The sequence below is a fragment of the Elephantulus edwardii genome, unplaced genomic scaffold (assembly GCF_000299155.1).
Source record: "Elephantulus edwardii isolate Elephantulus edwardi_28Jun2011 unplaced genomic scaffold, EleEdw1.0 scaffold00251, whole genome shotgun sequence".
Lineage (NCBI taxonomy): Eukaryota > Metazoa > Chordata > Mammalia > Macroscelidea > Macroscelididae > Elephantulus > Elephantulus edwardii.
The window spans coordinates 2,651,111-2,668,482 of record NW_006400001.1 but is presented as its reverse complement, the minus strand read 5'-3'; the positions used below and the strand labels follow the sequence as shown (position 1 = coordinate 2,668,482).

At 41.6% G+C, this 17,372-nt stretch overlaps 1 protein-coding gene across 3 annotated transcripts in view; it reads right to left on the bottom strand.

The window, feature by feature from the left end:
- PPARGC1A (peroxisome proliferator-activated receptor gamma, coactivator 1 alpha) overlaps positions 1-17,372 on the bottom strand; it is a 1,278,036-nt gene that overhangs the window by 135,069 nt on the left and 1,125,595 nt on the right. For all 3 annotated transcript variants that reach the window (XM_006899276.1, XM_006899274.1, XM_006899275.1), the window contains one exon: positions 14,893-15,072. In XM_006899276.1, the coding sequence (XP_006899338.1) occupies positions 14,893-15,072 (180 nt within the window). The remainder of the gene's footprint in view (positions 1-14,892; positions 15,073-17,372) is intronic.

Sequence of the window (17,372 nt, the reverse complement as noted above, 5' to 3'; positions counted from 1 at the left end):
CACCAGAGCTATCAGTATGAACAGAACATCACAAGTTCCTGATTTCCCAATCTCAAATACTCTGTGCTTTTTTTGTCTTTATATTTGTTGGGCCATATGCATGGGCTCTTGATTACGAATAGAAGGCTCTTGTAGCTGAGAGAAATACTCTTCAGCAAAATTCCACTCGAAGGTGAAGTCACTTCTGAAGATGATAAGTGCACCAGTCCAGAGAAGGGCAGCCTTTATCTGTTGACGATGACCAGGGTAACTGGCGGGTGGAGGAAGGTCCTGCTTTACTCCCGCCGTCACACAGTTCAGCTCACTCTATTTTAAAGGTCTGTCTTCATCCTTCACACGAGCTTCATGGAGCCAAGAACTCACCACTCTGCCCTCAGAAACACGAGGAACTAAGCGGGCTAGCAGCAGATAGGAATTCTTTTCTGATGAGTGCAGAAATAAACCAGTGAAAGAATAAATGAACTTTCAAAGTCTAGAAATAAATTTAAAAAAAATTGTGAAATTATGCAGAAGTTAGAAATGAAGAGCTTCAGACACAGAATCATCTCTTAGAGGAGAAAATGTGACCACCTATCTCCTCAGCCATGAGAGAGGAACAGCACAGCATGATGGATTGCAGTTGGTAATATCTGAATAGCTTTTGATTACCCAAAGCACTGTCCTGAGATTTTCACACGTTTGCAACCTAAATCAGAATGAACGCAGATACAGACTGCAGTGAGTTTTGTCTTTGGGCCATTAGGAAGACAATGGGAAGGATTAGGGCCATCCAGGAATTTCCCAACATTAAAAAGGAGAGGGGGAAAGTCTTGCATCAGTTTCTTCTGCCTCTAGTGCAGAAACAGCAGCTACTATGTTAAGGGGTCTCCCCTGCAGCAACGTTGCCAGCGAGGGGGAGAACCAGGCCACCTGTCCTCTACGATTCCCTCTCAAATTTGAACCAATGCTTTTTTATTTTTTTCCTGAATCTCCTTCAAGTCTCCATGTCCAGAAAGTTAAAATGAAATGTCTAGTTGTCACGATTTCCTAACACTCTGAAAATGAATCGGGATTTAAGAGGGCAATGGGGTGGACGGGCATGAAAAGGCAAGGAGAAAATCCGCCAGAGTTCAGTTAGTGAATTATTACACAACAATTAGCACAGATTGCTTTTTCTACAAGGATAGCAAAGGAAAAGAGGAGGAGGAGGAGGAAGAAGAAGGACAAAAAGATGGTGAAGGAAAGGAGAAAGAGATGGAAGAGAGAAGATTGCTTTTAAAGGAGAACAAGAACAATTTGTTAAACTACTCACATCCTTAAATGCTCCCCTCGCAGAACAAAACTAAAAAGAAAAACTCAAACCTTCCAACACTGGCTGAAAATGATGTGATGCTATTTGATGACAAAAGAAACACACCAGATTAGCCAATTAGCATTCACCCACAAAAAGCAGTCACTTCAGAGGGAAGGAAAAAGGGAAACTCATCAACAGTACTATCAACTTTACAATGGCATTGACTGTTTATCTCTCCAAGGGAAGCACGCCTGTCCCATTTTTTTGTGACCCTCAAGACAATTCTTGGGGGGGGGGGAAATGTTAGTTCAACATTATTGCAAGCCAGAATATGACTCTATTTATGTGACAAGTTGACAACATACAATTTCATGCTTGTTGAACTGATCGGTGTTATATATTCACTGTGAATATTATGAAGCCTCACCATTATAAATATGAAACAGTATACACTTATTCAAAATAACTCCGGCAGTGGCAATTTATAGCTGGCTTGTTTGTGCCCTTACGGCATCCAAATGCCACCTTAAGAAGCCGCAGCTCACAGAAGCAGATGTGCAGTGTGAAGGCAACCAAAATGGGTGGACGGTGACCGATGTAATAGGAGGTTATTTGGGTCTGCGTGGCAGCTGACACTGGTTTGTATTTAGATATGTGACTGGTGAGAACACGGTGTCCTTAAAGCTGTTTAAACACGGGCCAAGACATTTGTCTCCTGGACTAATTATTTTACCACCCTCTATGGCAACATCCCGCTTTTTTTTTCTTTCCTAAAAAAAAAAATTTAAAAAAAAAGGCATATGCACAGTAGCAGACATTCACACTATGCTGAGTAAAGTTACAGCAAGTACTTTAAACCTTGGTCATGTCAGGTGAACGCTGGCAAGGTTTCTGGAATGCCTGCTTAGCAGGATTGTACCACTCTCGATCAGGTGCCTCAGAACGAGACAAGGCCACAAACGATCAAATCATAAGCTGTCACAGCAGCTGTTTTCAGTTGGGATATTTTCCCCCTCTTCCCTCCCCGCCAGCCACTGTTTGATGGGTTTGTTGTTGGTTGGGTTGTTTTTGTGGGTTTTTTTTTCTTTTTCTTCCTCCTTCACAAACTTCGATTTGCAAGTGTTCACTTCCACAAGGACAAATTTGGGAGAGTGGAAAACAACATAGTTTGTCCAAATGGCAAAGAAAATGAAGATCTCAGGCACCTTGCTCACGCTAGATATCCAGAATTTGCATAAGTAGTTCCCCAACAACACAGGTGCTATTTGGGGAGGGGAAAAAAGAAATTGCTTGCATTGTACGCAAGTGCACGAACTTTGACCAAATTTGAGTTGCTTTTCCTGTTGGTAAATTTAAATGTACCTAGATGGTCTTGCTGAGAAGTTCAAAGTGATAGCCCAGAGTGGGCTGACATCAAAGAGCAATTGTTTATAGTCTTTAACTTCAACATCTTTGACTCTTGAAACAAATAAAACTCAACTATTTGCAATTACAAACGAAATTGTTTCCAACATTTTTCAATCATTGTTTTTGTTTCTTATTTATGTATTAGATTCCAGCTCTATTATTACTAATAATTACAATGTTAATGAATGAAATTATAAGTATGATGCTATGTTGTTGTTAGGTAGAGTTGAGTCAAAATCAACCCACAGCTCACCCTCCAGCAGGTTTCAGAGGCAGCAAATCATAAAGGAGGGTACTGCCCACCTTCTTCACAGAGCAGCTGGTGGGTTCACACTGACTGCCTTCTCCTTACCGCTAGGCCATCAGAGCTCCCTTTGAGGCTATCGCTAGTATTAATATTAATATCAATATCAACTCTAGTTGCTTTGTTTTGGAAACTGGCAAAGGTTTCAGTGGATTGAAATCTCCAATCACTTTGGAAACATTTTCGTTATAGTCTTTTGCAATGTCCCTTCTCTCAAAGTTTGGTATCTGAAAATCTGCATCTCTTTCTAATTTTCCTGTTGGTCTCAGGCAAAGGTGTTGTCAGTCTGTCTAGTAAATCCACCCCACAAAATAACATAATCACATACATTCATTTCTCAGGGACCTTGGCGTGCTTATCTCCACGCTTTTATGATCTCTTATGAACAGCCAGGAATAGCAATTTGCAGCCCTGTTTGTAAAGTCATCACAGTCTGAACCTGGCCTTCTCCTCTTTAATCACATGCCGATATTCCGCAGCTGAATCCCATTGGCCATAGCAAAATTTGCTCTGAGCTTCTTTTTAGAATAATGTAAATATTCTTGGTGTATATGGAACATATCAAACATGTAATGGAGGGCACTTATCATTTCAATGTACTATTTATTAATAGAAGTTAGTTAGTATGCTTTACTTAGATTTATTGATATGAACATTATGGTTCAAAGCTATTTAACTCCTATTAAGAGCCCTTCAGATAGATACCTCTGTAGCTCAGACATTCCTGGCCCATATGTGCAATTTGCTCAACTTTATTTCACCATTCTGTCACCTAGAACATTAAACACCATGCTCAAGTTCTATGTTAAATCACAATTGTTTCCTATTAAGTGTTCCACGCACCCCATTTTTATTAACAGTTACTTTATTAAATCCTTAATAACATAGATAGAATAGTTAGTTAATTTGTGTGTTGAGCCATGGATGTTAATTTGTAAACATAATAACATACTGCAATCATTTGCATAATAGCATTTTAATCTTTTTAGTAAAAGCTGTAATTCCCTACAAAGTACACTGCAGTAGAAACTAAGTGACTATTGGTAATAATACAAAAGGCCTTAAAATTCTGATCCTATTATAGTGTTGGAACATACCCAAACTGCTTCCATAATCTCTGAAATGTTACTGTTCTCTGATTTAGGTGTCTGTGTCAAGAATAAAAATGAAGTATAACTGGTAGCAGTAGACTATTTCCTAAATGTAATTTAGTATTCACTAAGCACCAGCACTTTGCAAATAGCTCTGAGGCTTTGCTTCAAAGTTCAGAGCTCCAGTTATGCATATTGGGAGAGGAACACCATGGCACTCTCTCTAAACTTAGCTGTGCCCAGGAGAAGGATGTGAAAATCGTATTTCGACTCACAAAAGGGTCAAAGCCACTAAGGATTGGACAACTGAGTCTGTGCCACCTGCTCTGTTGGTGCCTTCTTCATTTCTTCTAGTAGCCACTGGATAGATGTTTAGGAGAAAATAGGAAAATGACAGGGGACGTAGAAGAAGCAGCCGTTGTTCTCAGCTGTCATCCATCAGTTCCCAAGTTAAGGTGACCATGTGCAAGACAGGACCCTGTGCCTGATGCGATCCTTGCAAAACAGAGGCTAATTGTTTGGAAAGAAATTACCTAGTCTTTCTTAGTCAAGTCCTGCTGAAATTCGTTCAACTTCCTAGCAATACTCAAATCTCCACTTACTGTCCAAGTGGTGGCTCCTTTTTTTTTTTGAGATGCCTCCAGGTGGAAATGAGGACAATTCTAGAGGGTGGTTGATTTATGAAATTCCATCAATACCAATCACAAAACTGCTTAGGGTGAAAGGGGGGTGGGTGGAGGAAGGTAGCTGTTTAAAAGCTAGGCCAAGTGATTTTATGCAAGATCTGGTAATTCATTAATCCACCTGGCTCCAAACCTTGAATGAGTAACTTGCAATAGTATGGAGATGGGCAGGCCTACCATGTATTCCTGTTTATAGTCTTCCACTATGCAAATGACTGGATTCTGGAAAAAGCAAGGCAAATGCAAGCATCTCTTATCATCATTGTGGAACAAATGACTTAATGGGTAACAAAGTCATTTATCTTCATAAAATTTCTGCCTTTGCCAAGTCTCCGAGTGTGTGTTTCATTGTGTGTCTCTCTTCCCTTTTCCCTCGCTTTCCTTCCTGCTACTTATAATTTAGCTTCTTTGGCAGCCGACCGGAAGACACAGCGACCTGCTTTGCTTTCAAACTAGACCACGGAGTCCACAGTCTTCTCGAGAGCCAACTCCAGAGACGAAAGGAAGGGGGAAGAGAAGTCCTTCCAAGATTGCTTTCCATGCGAGCAATTCCTTTTCTAAAGCCCACAATAAAAGTTTTCATTGCTAAAAGAATAGGTGAGTAATTACAGCGACAGCTTCGCCTTGTTACATCTGTGAAGTCTGGGGTGGGGCTGGCAAAGGAACTGTTGCCTCTCAGTTCCAACAATGCCTGCTTTACTCTTCATCTTTTTATCAGCTTTGTGTGTTGATCTCGTTTAGAGGTGAACCATCTGCTGAGCTGTGTTTCCATAACGTTGCTTTTAGACAGCGAGATGATGTGGACACACACACACAGCATATATACAAGCTTATCAGGCAGGTACACATAAAATGATAGGTAAACAGACACCGTGTCCAGTTCAGCATCCTGCACTGGGATTAGGTTTACCTCTACCCCTAATTTGTGTGGAGAACATCTAAGGGTCAACGAACCCCTTTCTTCTCATTTTTCTGCATGTTTTTTCCTCTTCCTGAAGGTTATTGTTTTTAAGTGACATCAGGTTAAGTGCAATCATAGTAATCCTATAAACAACAGACCTGATCCCAAACCTATCCTGTACCATCCTCATATCTCTGTTACAGTTGTGCTCCTTGCTACGGCCACTGTGTCAATCTACCTCACAGAGGGTCCTGAAAATGGGGGTCCCCTTTTTTTACCCCCAAGGATATGCCAAGTAATTTTTACTTCAATGAGTCCTTGAGAGTCTAGGAGGAAAGAAAAACCCAAGGTGTATTCTTTCACCAAGTGGCTCACCAAATCCCAGGATAACCATGGAGTAATTATCTCCATTCTTCCCCAAATAGACCAGAAATCCTATAAGCAATACTTTCTAAAAACACTGAGCTTGAGACAACATACAGATTCTCCTTTTCAAAATCGTTACTGCCTAAGAACCAGACAGAAGTCTATGAAAAGCAGCAGTCAATTTAATTTCTTCTAACCACAGCTTCCAGTACCAAGAACAGCCTCCAGGAGAGCTGGTGATGGTGAGAGATGGTCGAGTAACTGGCATCCTGTGACTTGGTACTTATTAGCAGGGGTTTGTGCCAACAGGCATAGCCCTCGCCCTCGGGGTCAGAACTCCTAAGCCATAGTTTTCCAATGGTCAGCACAATGGCAGGGAGGAAGTTAGTTGATAAACCAGATGTTCCCAAGATAAGCCAGATGTTATCAAACAAAAACTCTTAAGAGTGCTCAGCTGAAATATGTAAATGAACACACACACACACAGAGTTCCTCTCCTCTCTTTCTCTCTCTTCCCCATCTCTGTGCTTTTCTCCTCCCCGCCCCCAATCTCTTTTTGTTTTCTTGGCCACTCTGCTTGTCTTTCCCTCTATTTCTGCTTCTTTCTTTCTTCCCATTCCTATCCATGTGCTGCCTTGTGTGTGTGTGTGTGTGTGTGTGTGTGTGTGTGTGTGTGTCTTTGTATCTCTCTCTCTCCCCTCTGTATCTTTCTTCTCTCTGTTTTGTGTGTGTGTTCATATATGTGTGTGTGGCAGTTTTTCCCTCTCCTCCTTCTTCCTTCTCTCTCTTTCTCTCTGTATCCTTCTTCCTATCTCTCTCGCACACCCTCTCTCTCTGTGTCTCTGTCACTGTATCTCCCTCTCTTCCTGTCTCTCTCTTTCCCTATTTCTCTCTTTCCCTCTCTCTCTCTTCCTGTCTCTTTCTGTCTCTTTCTCTTTTTCTCTCTCGCCTGCTTTCTCCCTCTCCCTTACCCCTCTCTCTCTGTCTCCCTGTCTCTCTTTCTCTTTCCCCACCCTGCTCTCTCTTTCCCTCTACCGTGTGTCTGTCTGTTTCTCTCTTTCTCTCTACACCTCTCTCTTTCCCCCACCTCCTGCTCTCTCGCTCTCCCCTTGTCTCTCTCTTTCCCTCTCTTTGTATCTCTCCCTCTTTCTCTCACCCACTTGCTCTCTCTCTTTATCTTTCTCTCTCTCCTCTTCTCTCCCCATCTCTCTTTCACACACACACACACACACACACACACATACACACACACACACACACACGAACGAACACCACACTCTGTAGTTCCCCTGCAAGATAAGGCGACATTAGGAGTTAAAAATAAAGCAGTACACAGCCTGGGTCAGATCGTTGCTTTCTGATTTGTGACTCTCTAAGATGAACATCTAACTGATTTATCCCCAGAATTTGGGATTTTGTGGTAGACTACAAATGCACAGATCAGTACCACATAAATTTTTAAAATACTCCATAAGTCTCCAAGAATTTCCACATTCTTCAATGTTCTTATGTTACAGCCAATTATCTCCCCACTTAAACGGCTATTATTTTCTTACTTGAAGTCTATGTTCTCGGTAAGTGTCATTACCAAGGGTGGCAAAAATCTGGTTGTGGGCTGTAAATTCAATTTAAATGACAAACATTTATTGATTGCAAATTAGAAATCACAGAAATCTTTAAACCGTGATTATTGCCAATTAATTCAACTTCTCCACATAAGAAAGAGAAATGTATGCCCCTAAATGATTAAATTAAGGTGAGATTATTTTTTTTTTTCAATTTGGTCTGTTTGTTTAGTTAAAATTCCAACAGGGTTGCCATTCATAGAAAAGTCTGTCTGTTGACAGGCACAGTTAGAAGCAAGAATTCATTACCATGGAAGGCTGCAGAATTTCCTCCGATGAGACAAGTGAGAAAAACCAGACACCATCCACATCTGTGGATTGGGTTAAATATTCTCTGCCTCTGAGGCAGCGGGAGATGGAGAGCCCCTTTGCCAAAAGACACAGGAGTTCAAGGAAAGTTCTGGGACCCCCTAAAAGTGAGCAGAAACTCAACCAGGGGAGGATACCCATGCAATTGCAGTCCTCTGTGGAATACTTTTCAGGTCACCTTCTTTGACTCCTCCCTCTCTACCCGAACTCATATTCATCAGGGCTGATGGAATTTTCCTTCAAGGTGCTTCAAGTCTTTGTTGCCTGGATGATATCCACTCGACTGTCACCTTGGCCTGGCTTTTGAGTGTGCAGTGCAGTAGGGTCTGCCGTCCTGTCTGTCCTGGCCTGTACTTGTCCACATCTCTTACCACTTTCAGTATTATCACTCTTAAACACAGCCTCCACTGCATCACAGCTGAGCAAAAACAGCTTCCATAGCATCCGCATCTCTACAATGTAAACCCAGAACGCCTCTGCTTGCACTGTGATGACCCACTGTCATTTTGTACCCAGGCTGCACGCAAACCTATTTTCCTATCTCCCTCACCCTTGGTGCCCACTTAAAATATATTATACTTTTAGTAAGCCAAGCTCCCCCCTTTCTATTTCCTCTCTGAAAGCACTTTATTCTTTTTCTCTCATCAGCTTTGGTAACTTCGTTATTGACTTTTCCCTCTTTAAGCAGTATCAAACATACATACTCACCCACACATGTGTTTAAATACACACAGTCCTATAATATTTCCACATAGATTTTACATGCATGTATACAGATTCAATGACAGAACATATACATTGAGATACACAAATTTTCATTGTTTTGCAATTAATAATACATATCATTATATTTTTTTAAAACCCAAACTTACTGTCGTCCAGTAGGAACCAACTCATAGCTGGCTCTCCAGCAGGTTTTCAGAGGCTGTAAATCATACAAGATCTTCCCAGTTTTCTCCTAAGGAGCCACTGGTGGATTTGAACTTGCAAAGATGCACCGCCTTTGGATTGGCAGTGAAGCATCCTATGAACTACACCACCAGAGGTCCCCTGTGTATATGTGTGAGTGTTATTGTTGTTATTAGGTACAGTAGATTTAAGTATGATTCACTGTGACACTATGAACAGCAGATCTAATTCTGACCTAACTGTGCCATCCTGACCATCTTGGACATGCTAGAGATAGAGAGATAGATAGATAGATAGATAGATAGATAGATAGATAGATAGATAGACAGACATTCAGACAGACAGACAGACAAGGTTGCCCTGTTTGATAATTGTTTTCCATTTCTTCGTTTGGCCCTCAAATGAGAGTTATAGTTGTTTTTTTTCAAAAACAGATCCTTTTTATTGTGCTTTGTATGTAATATTCCCATCACCTAAAGTAATCTACACTATCAGTGAATTTCTAATTCATTCATTATGTTATAAATATTTACTGAGTAGTTACTTTCTACTTTTTCCTCCTGAGAAAACTCTAACATATAAAACAAATAGGTCCTTGCTCTCCTCCCCCAAAATGCTCAAGGTTGGTTGAAGAAATAGTCTTTTTTCACTTTTTGATAGGTATGCCACATGCCCATGTAGGAAAACTCAAAACGATATTTAATAAAAGAAAGCTACAAGAAGGGATGTGGAACCATTTACAGTATTTCTTGGTCAAGTGTTCTTCAAAGTGCAGATCATCCATTTTCTCAATGCCTTTATTAGCATCAGGAGGTAAATTAAAAGTACAACAGTTTGTATAAGATGGACAATCTTTACTCAATCATGTGTCTCAGTGGGTCTGAACCAAAATGAACTTAATGGCAGGGTTTGGGGGGGTATAGACCAGGAGTTCTGGTGGCCTAGTGGTAAGGAGTGACACTGTTCCTTGTGCTGAATGAAGACATGCTGTTCGAAGACACCAGCTGCTCCACCTAAGACATGAGGGCAATCTCTTCCCTTGCAGCGTACAGCCTCTGCAAACCTGCTGGACCTCAGCTAGGAGGTTCTGACTTCATGGCAATGAGTTGAGTTCAGCTGACAGACATAGACCAAGAAAACACTCAATTATTATTATTTTTTTTTACCCCTGCAAAATTTCACAGCATTAGATTTTGCTGAGGGCTCCAGTAATCACTAAACATGAATGCTAGTCACAGCCGTGATCCCGTCTCTGCCCATTAGCAAAGGCAAGCCTCCCCTCAGAACTCAGCAGTGACCTAGAGACCCCTGCATTCTCACTGACAGCGTTCTCAAGTACCCTCAGGAGCTGCAGCCTTGAGAGGCTCATGAATGAAAGACACCCATTCAGTTGTATCATGAGGTATTAAAATAAAGTCCAGACAAGGGATCCCATAGTGACCCAGAAGAGCCCGGGTGCTATTTAAATTAACTCCGTGCCACCCATCTTTACATACGGCTGTGCTATAAAAAGTAATCCTTTATTCTCCTCCTTCAAACAATGCACAAAGGCAATAGCAGGAAGGAAACTATGTTGCAATATTCTGAAACATAAATCTTGCTACCAGCCAGTCCAGGGACAGATCCTGTTTTCCTTACACACAGAGCCGAGGCACAGCCCGCTGCACCTATATGCCCGGTGCCCTGGTTTCCGAAATGACTTCTGAAGCATGCCTGGATACCTACACTTAAGCATTCAAACACCACTTTTGCAAGCAGAGCCCCTGGTCTGCGTGTCCAGTTACTGAACCTGCATGTACAATTACAAGTTGGCACAGCTTTGCTCTCAGAAATTCATTCTTGCCCAAACAGTGGCATTCAACTCTATTTTCTCTCGCTCTCTTTAATTAAATAAAAATTAAACTTGGACTCAAATGCATAAAGGGAGCAGAAGGAAGGAATTGCTAGACTACTAAACTTTGTCGTGCTTTTGAATAGCCTGCTACACTATTCTGGTAGTCAGGGAGGGCTAGTTGCCAAGTGGTAAGACACTGTGCTTCAGTCCCAAAGGCACACAGTTCAGATCTATCAGCTGCTCCTCAGGAGAAAGATGGCAATCTCTTCCTGTGCAGTTTGTTGTCTCTTAAAACCCACTGGAGGCCAGTGATAAGTCAGTTCCAACTCAAAGACACACAACATACTATTCTAGGGAAGCTCTGGTAGACTAGGGGGTAGGGACTTGTGCTACCAATGCAAAGGCAGGGAGTTCAAATCCACCACTTGCCCTGAGGAAGAAAGATGGGCAATCTCTTCCCACATGATTTTATAGTCTCTGAACACCTGTTGGAGGGTCAGTTAGGAGTCATTTCTGACCCAATGGCAATGAACAGTAGTAGTTGTTGCTATTATGTCCCGTTGAGTCAGAACTGACTCATAGCCATACCTACAGTGGGTTTTCAGAGGCTGTCAATATCACAGGAAGAGAGTTCCCATTCTTCTCATTCAGAATAGCTGCTGGATTTGAACTGTCTGACTTTGGGTAAGCTACCAGAGCTCCATAGTAGCAGTGGTAATTCTTGTTAGGAGCCATCAAGTCAACGACAACTCGTAACGACCCTATGAACAATGGATCTGAACCTTGTCCTATCCTGTGCCATCCTCATATCTCTGATACACCTGATCCCATTCTTATGCTCACTGTGCCAATAGTAGAAATATACTATTACATAGCTTTATGGGATCATGAATAGCTAGACAAGTAACACACTTGCCACCAACCAAAAACCTTGTAGTTCTAGTCCAATAAGAAGTACCACAGCATAAAGGCCTGGGAATAGACAGAAAACACTGCCACTAAAACTCTTATGACATGCAGTTCTTCTCTGAAACACCAGGGGCCACCATGAGTCAGAACTGACAGGGCAGCACATAGTACATTATGGAATTACCATGTTCTCCTGTGGTGAGAATTCAGGGACCCCACAGCTAGTTTCCATCGGTGCAAAATGCCTAACTGTGGGTGCCTCACTTTTACTCTGGGAGTTTGGAATGGATGGCACTTGTTATTGGCTGATCAGAGGTAACAGGGTCTGTGACTGTTCTGCTTGTTCAAGTACAAGGGCTTCTCAAATTCGATGAGGCAGGGCTTTGAGGATTGGAAGGAAGATAGTGCAGGCGAAAGTCCACCCAGAGATTTAAAGGCACAGGTCCAGGGAAATGACCTCGGTGAAATGCTGGGCTTGGAGAGACAGCGCAAAGCTACAGGGTGTGTGGTTGTGTGTTGACTTTCTTCATAAAGGGAGAAATTATTTTGGACTCCCATCTGTGCTCTAAAGACACATTCCTTTCCCATTCTAGAAGCTGTGTTTGTGTTTAGGGGGCAGAGAGCAAAGTGCCTTCACTGTATGCAAATCCTCATGAAGCTGAGGGTACTGCCACAGCTGAATGCAGCCTTTACCTAGACAAGGAAGAATGGGGCTTGTGACATCAGAGAAAGCTGTCATGGGGAGCTACAAAAACAGTCACTTCTGCTCCTTGTTACAAAGCAAACACCCAGAAAGCCTTCATTCTTTACATTCTGCCTCTTAGAAAACTTGCATTTAGATATTTGACCAACTTGTAGTAAACACTGTATAAAGGGAACTTTCAGTGATTTAGTTATTGTTTTAATAAAGGCTCTTTTTACCTCAGTGCTATTCACATTTGAGGTGGGGGGTTCTTCTGTGTGCTGTGGGATATTTTGTGAAATCAATCCTCTCGACCCTCCAGATTCCAATCACATCTCCCCCACCTGTAGCAATTGCACATGTCCACAGACATTGTCCAGTGTCTCCTGGGAGGCCTAGTTGGCCCAGCTTAAGGAACATGGGTTGAAAATGAACCTTGTGTTTTAAAAGGAGCTGCAAACAATTTTTCCAGGGGTAGAAAGTGAGGCAGGGTAATAAAGGGATGCCATCTTGTAGACAAAATATCTGTAGAAAACTAACACAGGTATTGGCCAAGTGGTCTAAACACGTGCGTGTGAAGTTGTACAAGGACCTGGGAAGAAAGTGCAGCACAAAGTGAGAGAACAAAGGTCATGTGGAAAGTTTGTTTCTCTCTCTCTTTTTTTAAAGGAGCACACCCACTTCTTCTTCCGTTCCCTGACCCTCATTTACAAACTGCAAGGCCCTCACACAATATGAAATAGCAGATGTGGTGATAAGAGGTCTATAGGGATGGGCATTTTTTTTTAAAAAAGGACTATTTATTTAATGCAGCATGACTTAAAACGGGGCTGTAACCTGACAAGAGCAGGGAATGAGGAATGTTCAATTTACCAGTTCCAACCAGCCAAGTCCTCACATGAACTCTGTAAGACCCGTTTGAGAAGCCTGGGAAAGTGTAACCATCTACAAGCCTGGTGCATTTGGGACTCTGTATGAGTTCTCCCAGCCCTCACTCACTCCACTACCTAGAGCATTGCTGCGAAGACCCAGCTCACAGTCCAGAGGTATTATAAAACCTTCGCCTTCAGCAGGCAGCCCCTCCAGCCACCTCAGCTCATCACTGTCCCGGCTCCCATGCTAACCAACCCGGGAAGCAAAAATCCTGTTCTATTTTTAGCCATATTCAGCAAAGAGGCAGCTGGATGTGTCTTTGTCACGGAGGGCTGTCACCCAAATTCACCACAGCCCCACTTGTACCACTGGCATAGACTTGAAAGTCAGGTAAATCCCAGTTAAATCTCAGGTCATTCCCTTGTCAAACGTGCAGTATGGGACAATCACATATCCTCTCTGAGACTCAGTTTATCTATAGGTAAAATGGGATTGGTAACAATAATACCAGCATTTCATCATAGAATCAAAGCCACTGATTTCTTTCAAGAGACAACTGAGATCGTACAGAAATAACTTTAAACAGATAAAGCATATGTGTTCTCAAATGTTGGCAACTTTTCTTATTCCTGTGATTCTTTTTATTATTGGCATCATCTTCACTCAAAAAAATAAATCAAACAAAAAAAACCACCCAAAACAAAACAAAACAAAAAATATTTGGAGTCTTTGAGGTATTGAGCGCAGAGAAAATGCAAAAGATATTCTAAAGTGTTGTTTCTTTCTTTTTTTTTTTTTTTTAAAGTGTTGTTTCTTAATGACTTAGGATTATAACAAAATTATACTGGATATCACACAAAAATGGACCTTTGCTGGTCCCTTAGCCCAGCACATAGTAGGTGCTTAGTAAGTCGTTAGGCTATTGATAACTAGTCAAGTTGACAATTTTTGTTCAGTCCTCTTGCCAGGGGACTCCCTAAAGTCCAGGCTTGGTAAAAACAAACAAACAAACAAAAAAAAAAAAAAAAAAAAAAAAAAAAACCCCATCATTTACTTTCGAGTAAACAAGCAGTGATGTGGTATGAAAATTCTCTTTTCTCAAAGTAACACTTTAATAGGAGGCAGATAAATAGACTTTATTATAGGTTAGGAGTATAATAAGAGTCTAAAGTCTGGGAGGTAATTCTCAGGACTAAAAGGTAAGTGGATTTTAACTCTAAGTAAATATTAAATAAGTTGGGTTTAGCAGGGTTTATTATACAGAGAAATCAGAAGTGTGTAGCAAAAAAATGCAATGCTAGTAACAAACGCCTCACCTACTTTGTGAAGCTGAAAAGGTAAGTATCTTGGTATAAAAAGACATGTGTTCTTTGATATTAATTTGTCCTTGGCACCATTTACCTCTCAATTCAGTGAGAAATAGGAATCTACTTTAGTTGTTCTTCAGTGTTAATACTTTCACCATCTCTTAGTATTTTAGCACAGTTTAATACACTGCTGTGGGTCCTTAGCCTCTTAATTATTAAATAAAAATCAAAACAAAACAGATTTTTTTTCCCTCCCAAACACTTTTTCCTCAAAACAGAAAGCTGATCACCTGTGATGAAACATCTTTTGATGTTTCAGGGAAGGAAGAAAGCTCTGTGTTTTGGGTTTACTCATCATGTTAGTTCAATCAGAGCCAAGTACAATGAAAAGGCAAGTCCCCACCAAGGGACATCCTTACCTCGAATATATTGGAAGGTTCATTGTTGTACTGATTGGAAATGATTTCTGATTGGTCGCTGCACCACTTCAGGCCACCCAGAAAGCTGTCTGTATCCAAGTCGTTCACGTCTAGTTCAGAAAGGTCAAGTTCAGGAAGATCTGGGCAAAGAGGCTGGTCTTCCCCAACCAGAGCAGCACACTGCAGGAGGCAAAGGAAAAAAAAAATACTTTCATTAACCGCAGGAATTTATTAAACTACAATAGCATGTGATAGGAATTAAGCCTTGGTTAATTTCAACGACACTAGCCACGCTGGTCTCCAGGGCTTTAATCACCAGGGAAAACATCCTAAACTTCTCAGTCACTTTACCACCAAAAGGAGTAGTGGGTTGAGTGTTGACTGCTGCTGAAAGGTCAGCAGTTCAAGCCCACCAGCCGCTCTGCAGGAGTAAAAGCAGGGTGTCTGCTCCTATTATCATACTTACAGACAATAGAGGTGGCTATGATTCAGAATTAACTCCACAGCAGAGGGCTGGTTTGTTTTAACCTCAAAAAGATATCTTACTGAATACATTTTGATCCAAAATTCTGCCTCCAAACTCAGAGTAAATGTCACTTCTCCAAAGAATGAATGATCTCTGCTTCTTCTAGACAGAAATTGACTCCTAGATCTGTATCTACTTCTTTGACAGGATTTACCAATATCCAAATTGTTTTATGATTAACTATCTACAGATTCACTTTTTTTCTTTTTTCTTTTTTACTCTGCCTTTTCGCGATCATCCTTTTGAGGTAAAAATAGAAGTTTGATTTAACTTTGGGATTCTCATCATACATGAAAGGCACTCAAGCAACCTTCGCCAAATGAAAAAAATAAAATGCAGGGACAATACGAGGCAGATCTCCACTTGTGAGCCTTTTAACCATTATAATGTTTATAATTCATTTAGCAACTAATGGAGCAAAGTCTTTTGACTCATCTATGGTTCTCTTGGATGATTATTTAAATCATTTACTCTTACTTGACTTTTCATAAATCTCTGGACTTCCCTAATAGGTCAAAAGCAAACTCCTTGAGATGAAGGACAAAAATCATATTTTCTTATGTGATGCCTGTACTTCCCACTATGTGTGATGTGCAAGCTATGTATGTAGCTGCATGTATGTGTGAGCATATGGGTGTAAGACTTTTATCACCTGGTTCCTGGACAGGAAAAATCACAATACCACAGCATGACAACATGGTTGGTTTTGGCTTTTCCTCTATTACCTATGCATAGAGTATGCTCTAAGTTAACTAAATATATACATTTTCCTTTAAAGTGTTTAAATGACTTAAAAGTATTTAAGAAAAACTATGTGCCATCCAGTCAAGTTCATCTCATGGTCACCTCCTGTGTGTCAGTGTAGAGGTGGTGCCTGAGAGCTGGTTTTGCAGAAGTAGTTTGCCCAGTCTTCCTTCTAATGCACCTCTAAGTTGATTCTAACTTCCATCCCCCAGATAGTAGCTAAGTGCAGCATACAGAGTATGGTCAATATATCAAACCTCAAAGTAACTGTCACCAAGCTAGTTCTGGTGCAGGATGCACTTCTGATGCTTCATTGCAGTGCTAAGACTGTAAAACCTAATAATTAACATTCACCAAAGGAGCAGCTGTCGACTTCAAGCTACTGACCCTCTGCTGTGGTGGCGGGGCTGCTTCTCATCGAAATCACCCAGAGAGAGCTCTGGATGCCTAGTGGTAAGGAGGCGTACTACTGACCCAATGGCATATGGTTCAAATCCACCAGCGGCTTCATAGGGAAAAGATGAGCAATCTCCTCTTCTGCCAGATACAGCCTCTGAAAACCTGGTGGAGGGCCAGTTACAAATCGGTCTGACTTACAATACAAAACAGCCACAGCCACAAAAGTCTTTCTTTTCTGGGAGCCGAGTCTTCTAACTGGTTTTTCCAAGAAAGTGGAATCCCTTACCAATAGAGAAGGCGGTCTCCTAAACTTGAACTGGCTTTGCTGTCTTCACTTCCACTGCGTTGCTTTCTGCAGCAGATCTGTGTGCTGTGAAGAACTGCAGAAACCTCCCATTGCACGGGTCGGCAATGCCAGAGCAGTGGAGCCCTTGTCCACCTGCACTTCCAGGTCTCTAACTGGCAGGCACACACTGAAAAGGCACCCTCCTGGCCCTGGCTCCCAAGGTCAGGAGCAGAGCAGGGCTGCTGTGCACATCCAGGCGGCAGCTTGGCAGAGAGCTGAAGATCCTCCTTGACATTTAGATTTTGAATAAAATAAGTTTTATGCAGATTTTTTTTTCCTTGAGCACCCCTGCCATCCTGGCAGGCGACATTAAACAGGTCATATGCAGCACCAAGAGGAGAAGCAACACGCTGACGAGTATGTACTGGGTAATGGAGTCAGCCCTTTGCAAAAAGAAGGTAGGTGGGACCAGACGTCACTATTGTGCCACCATGGAACTATTGGGACCCAGGGAGGGCTCAGACA